Here is a 4,594-nt window from a genome sequence, read left to right as displayed (position 1 = left end):
ATTGTTGCAAAACTGTTGCAGGACAGAAACCTTTTTCCTCCAAGAAAGGAGATCATCACAGACGACGAAATAATGATGTTGTGCGACACAACAACACGCGTTCTTTCACGTGATCCAAGTCTCCTTCAACTCAAAGCACCACTCAATATCATTGGCGATCTCCACGGACAATACTCGGACCTTTTGAGGTACTTTGATGAGGCAGACATTAACAACGAAAAGTTCCTTTTTTTAGGTGATTTTGTTGATCGTGGACCAAGATCAATCGATATCGTCGTCCTCATATTCTGTCTCAAAATAAAGTTCCCTGACAGGTTCTTCTTATTGAGAGGAAACCACGAGGTGGGTAATATCAATCGTGATTACGGCTTTTATGACGAGTGTTTGTTTTTTATATTTTTTGAAATGGCAACAACAACAGTTATTCAAAAAATAGGTGTTCAGCGATTCAATGTAGATGTGTGGCGCAAGTTTTGTTGGGTATTTGGGTACCTTCCTGTTGCTGCGTTGATTGATTCATCGATATTGTGTGTTCATGGCGGAATCTCAAAATATTTGTCTGATGTATCGTTGTTGACACAAGTCGCGCGCCCAACGGATGTTGCAGAGGAGGGACTTTTGTGTGATTTGCTGTGGGCAGATCCGTCTCAAGAACACATGGGATGGAAAGAAAATACAAGGGGTGCTTCGTTTACATATGGAGAGGATGTAGTTGAGAATTTTATGACGAAAAACAACATACAGCTGATATGTCGAGGTCACCAAGTTGTTGAAGAGGGATTTGAATTTGCGTTCAACAACAAAGTCTTGACACTGTTCAGCGCGCCGAATTACTGCAACCAATTCAACAACTGTGGGGCAATGATGAAGGTGTCCAAGAACTTGGCGTGCAATTTTGTGGTGCTTCAACCCAAAAATTGATTGTTTGATTCTTTACTGTTGTTTCATTGATAAGACATCTTTAATTGTATTTGTTTATGAACTTTAATATTTTCATTTCATAATTAACTTAAAACTACATTTTTTTTAATTCTTGATTAAATTAAATCATAATTGGATTTAACTAAAGTCTGTCTAACAAGTTATCTATTCTACAAAAAATCGATGTGTTTTTGTTTTAAAAAACAGAAATTTGTGCAAAAACTCAAAAAAATGATGAAATTGTGAAACTAAAAATTATTACTTTAAAAAAAATATTAAAAAAAACCAAAAACAATCATGATTAAATGAATAAACAATAATCAATTAATAATCAAAAGTTCAAATAAATAATTCTTAATTTATTTGATTTATTTGGTTAATTTTGATTTCAATGTAAACAAGTTAAAAAACGTACAGATAGTAGAAAATTTGGGTGTCAAGAATAAATTGGGTGTCAGATTGATTTTGAGTTATTTAATGGTTTTTCATATTTTTTTGGGGGGGGAAAATAAAAAAAACCCATTATTTTACATTAACTAATCCCTAATTTATTTGACACCCAACTTATTCCTGACACCCTATTTTTCTACTATCTGTATTATTTTGTAATTGAGAAAAAATAAACAAACTTTTTCCAATCTTAATATTTTTTTAAGATGAAAAATTCCATTAAAAAACGTTTTCCATTTCTTTTATTTTAACCACCAAATGTTATTATTTTTTACAATATTTTTTATTATAGTATATAATAATTTAATTTATTATAACAATGAAAAAAAATATAAATTATTATACTAAACAACTATTATAATAGTTTATAGAAACTTTAAGAACTACAAAATGAAACAATGAAAACAATCGAATTATTTGGAACAATACAATTTCCAAAAATAACATAAACAAAACACTGATATTTTCCCAACATTCCACTCTGTTTATATTTTTTAATAGAAATATTTATTATAATATATTTTAAAATAATGATGTAATCGAAAACACCAAAAATATTCCAAAACAGAAAAGCCTTTTTGTAACTAATAAAATTATGGTTTTGAAACTAGTATAAAGTAAGATATTTTTCTTCAATGAAAAGATCTTTTTCCAAAAATACTTTGGTCCCATCAAGAGTTTTTTTGTTTCCCTTTCACATTTTTAATTTGGAATATGATCAATTAATTCAAAACTCTGGTCGATGTGCTTGGTTGTGCTTTTTGTTCTGTCTTTGTTTTTGAATGCGGATTCCTATTACTGTTTCGATTCAGCAACAAATCAATTCACAGCCAGTAAGACATTGTGCAACGACTCACTTAATTACACTTCAACTGATAATGTTCTGACAATTGGCAATAATTTTTACACCTCTTCACAACTAAATTTTGATAGCGTTACTTCAAACATAGCAATTGAAAAGGGATGTCGTGTATCTATATGGCGGATGTACATTAACATGTACACAGCTCTCAATTTCAAAACTACTTATATTTTTCGAAATACAAAATACATACAAACAGTCCTGATCGATGGTGGAAAATACGACAAAATGACAACTTTATTAACTGAAACAGTAATATACACTTTTGTTTACGAGCGTTCAAGTTACCCCACAACATTTTTCGTCAACTGCCTTAACACCCTCCCGTTTGCCCAACCAGCATACATTTATTTAACTTTTGATTCTGTTGGTGGGTATGTCACACTTAATTATCAAATGCGATTAACTTTATTTGAATCAAGTTTGGGTAAGGTGAGGAACGGAATTTTTTATTTGTTTTCTGATACACGGACTTCTTATCCCTCAGCCTACGCTGACACAACCAACGTTAAAACCTACAAAATCACAACCCAAAATTTAAAGAGGTGGTATGGGTGTTTTGGTTCATACATGAATGACATTCCTTCATTTTCTATTTCCGAGCTCAGTTCGTCAGTGAGCGGAAAAGATACTGGTTTAGCCATAACAACTGCTACAATGAATTCCATTTCTCTTCATGAAGGAGATAATTACTTTTATGGGCCTTACATTTTTAATGTTACTACTTTGCGCCAAGACAGTGGGACTTCGTACCAAGATATTTACTCTAGAAACGTTGTGTGGAATATCCAAACTTTACAAGTTACCAGAACACTCTATTTTTATTGTGAAAATAATGTCAATCTCGACACAATTGAAATCAAAGATTCTTCATTTAACTTTGTGGATGACAACATTGCAGTTAAGACGTTGAAAATAGAAGGTAACATAACCGTGAAACCATTCCCAAATGGACAAAACACAATTAAGTATTTGAAATTTACCACGGCATCAATTATACCCGCCCAAGTAACTCAAATGATAGTGAACAATTTTTATTATACAAACAGGTATTCAATTCGCACTTCGGGCCAATATTCTGTTGTTAAAATGGTTAATGTCAACCATAATACAAATGTTGTCGATGCAATCACATTTGATAGAAATTATGCCAACGATGGTGACTATGTTTTATTGGACTGCGGAGCAGCAATGACCTTCAAGTCATTTGAGATGTATAACGCATATGTGTATGGCAGCGCCACTGTCAACACACTTGTTTCAAAGCAATTTGGAGTTGTTGTTATGAATGGCGAGAGTATCGTACAGTCTGTGAACTACTCCAGTTATAATGGATTGAATGACAGAAGTGTATTTTTGGTTGGAGATTTAAAAATGAATTCGACAGTGTTTGGTGTTTGCCAAGATTTATACAGTGGCACCACAAAATATCGGTATGTAAAAACCATTGATGTGGGATGCAATTGTGAATTACTATCTGACACAAAATTCATTCAAGATGACTGTTTGATGAACGAATTTTCGCAATACCTCACACTTATTCTCGATAGAGAGTATGCTGCTGTTGGGATGTTCAAATCTTTAATAATTAAAGAGGGAAGTTTTAAGCTGAGTAACTCAAGTAAAATGACTTTTACAACATGTGATTTAACACTAACAAATGATCTTGTTGTTAATGAAACTCTTGAGTGTTCGTCTTTGGTAATGAATGAAATGTCATTAATTAGCACTCCAATTAATAAACATGTGACATTGAATAATATCAAAATGACGAATTCAAAAATGAGACAATACATCCCTCTTGTTGTAACCAAAAAGAGTTCTGGTAGTTTCACGCCTTCTTTTGACTTTTCAAACCCAATAACATTCGAAGGAGAAACGCCTGACTGTGTTGATTTGTTTGTGTATCCCTCTACATTGACAAGTGTAACCGTTCCTTCAAACACTTTTATTGTCAGTGGCACGGATTATAAATATATTCGGTACTGCAAAGACGTGAAAGACAACAACATTTACTGTTACATGAATGGAACCACTTTGACAACATCAAACCAATACAACACGTTCAACTCACCAGCTTGCCCCGTTGTGGGTAGTTTCATTGTTTTTCAACACAAAAAAGTGTCAATGAGTCACACAACTCTCTTATACAACATGCGGATAGACCATGACATTGAAATATCCGATGTCACTGGAATTAATGTTGTTGTGATAGAAAAGAATATATCTGCAATATTCAACACGGAGAGTGGGTATATCAACCAAATTATTGGCGACAGTTCGAACACTTTCACCATCAATTCAAACTCGTTTGCTATCAAGACAGACGACTTGCAAGAGAATATTATCTTCGCAAAAGGT

The 4,594-nt window shown here is 32.9% G+C and overlaps 1 protein-coding gene across 1 annotated transcript; it reads left to right on the top strand.

The window, feature by feature from the left end:
• Window positions 1-921, top strand: EIN_224820 (serine/threonine protein phosphatase PP1 isozyme, putative; the record flags this gene model as incomplete). Its single annotated transcript, XM_004254942.1, has 2 exons — window positions 1-382; window positions 437-921. Coding segments are annotated over 2 exons (867 nt in total), but the record flags the coding sequence as incomplete, so codon positions are not given.
• Window positions 922-4,594: the final 3,673 nt, after the last annotated feature.

Source organism: Entamoeba invadens, assembly GCF_000330505.1.
Source record: "Entamoeba invadens IP1 unplaced genomic scaffold scaff_1105074725849, whole genome shotgun sequence".
NCBI lineage: Eukaryota > Evosea > Mastigamoebida > Endamoebidae > Entamoeba > Entamoeba invadens.
Note: the sequence above shows the minus strand (reverse complement) of the source record. Positions and strands in the feature narration are given on the sequence as shown.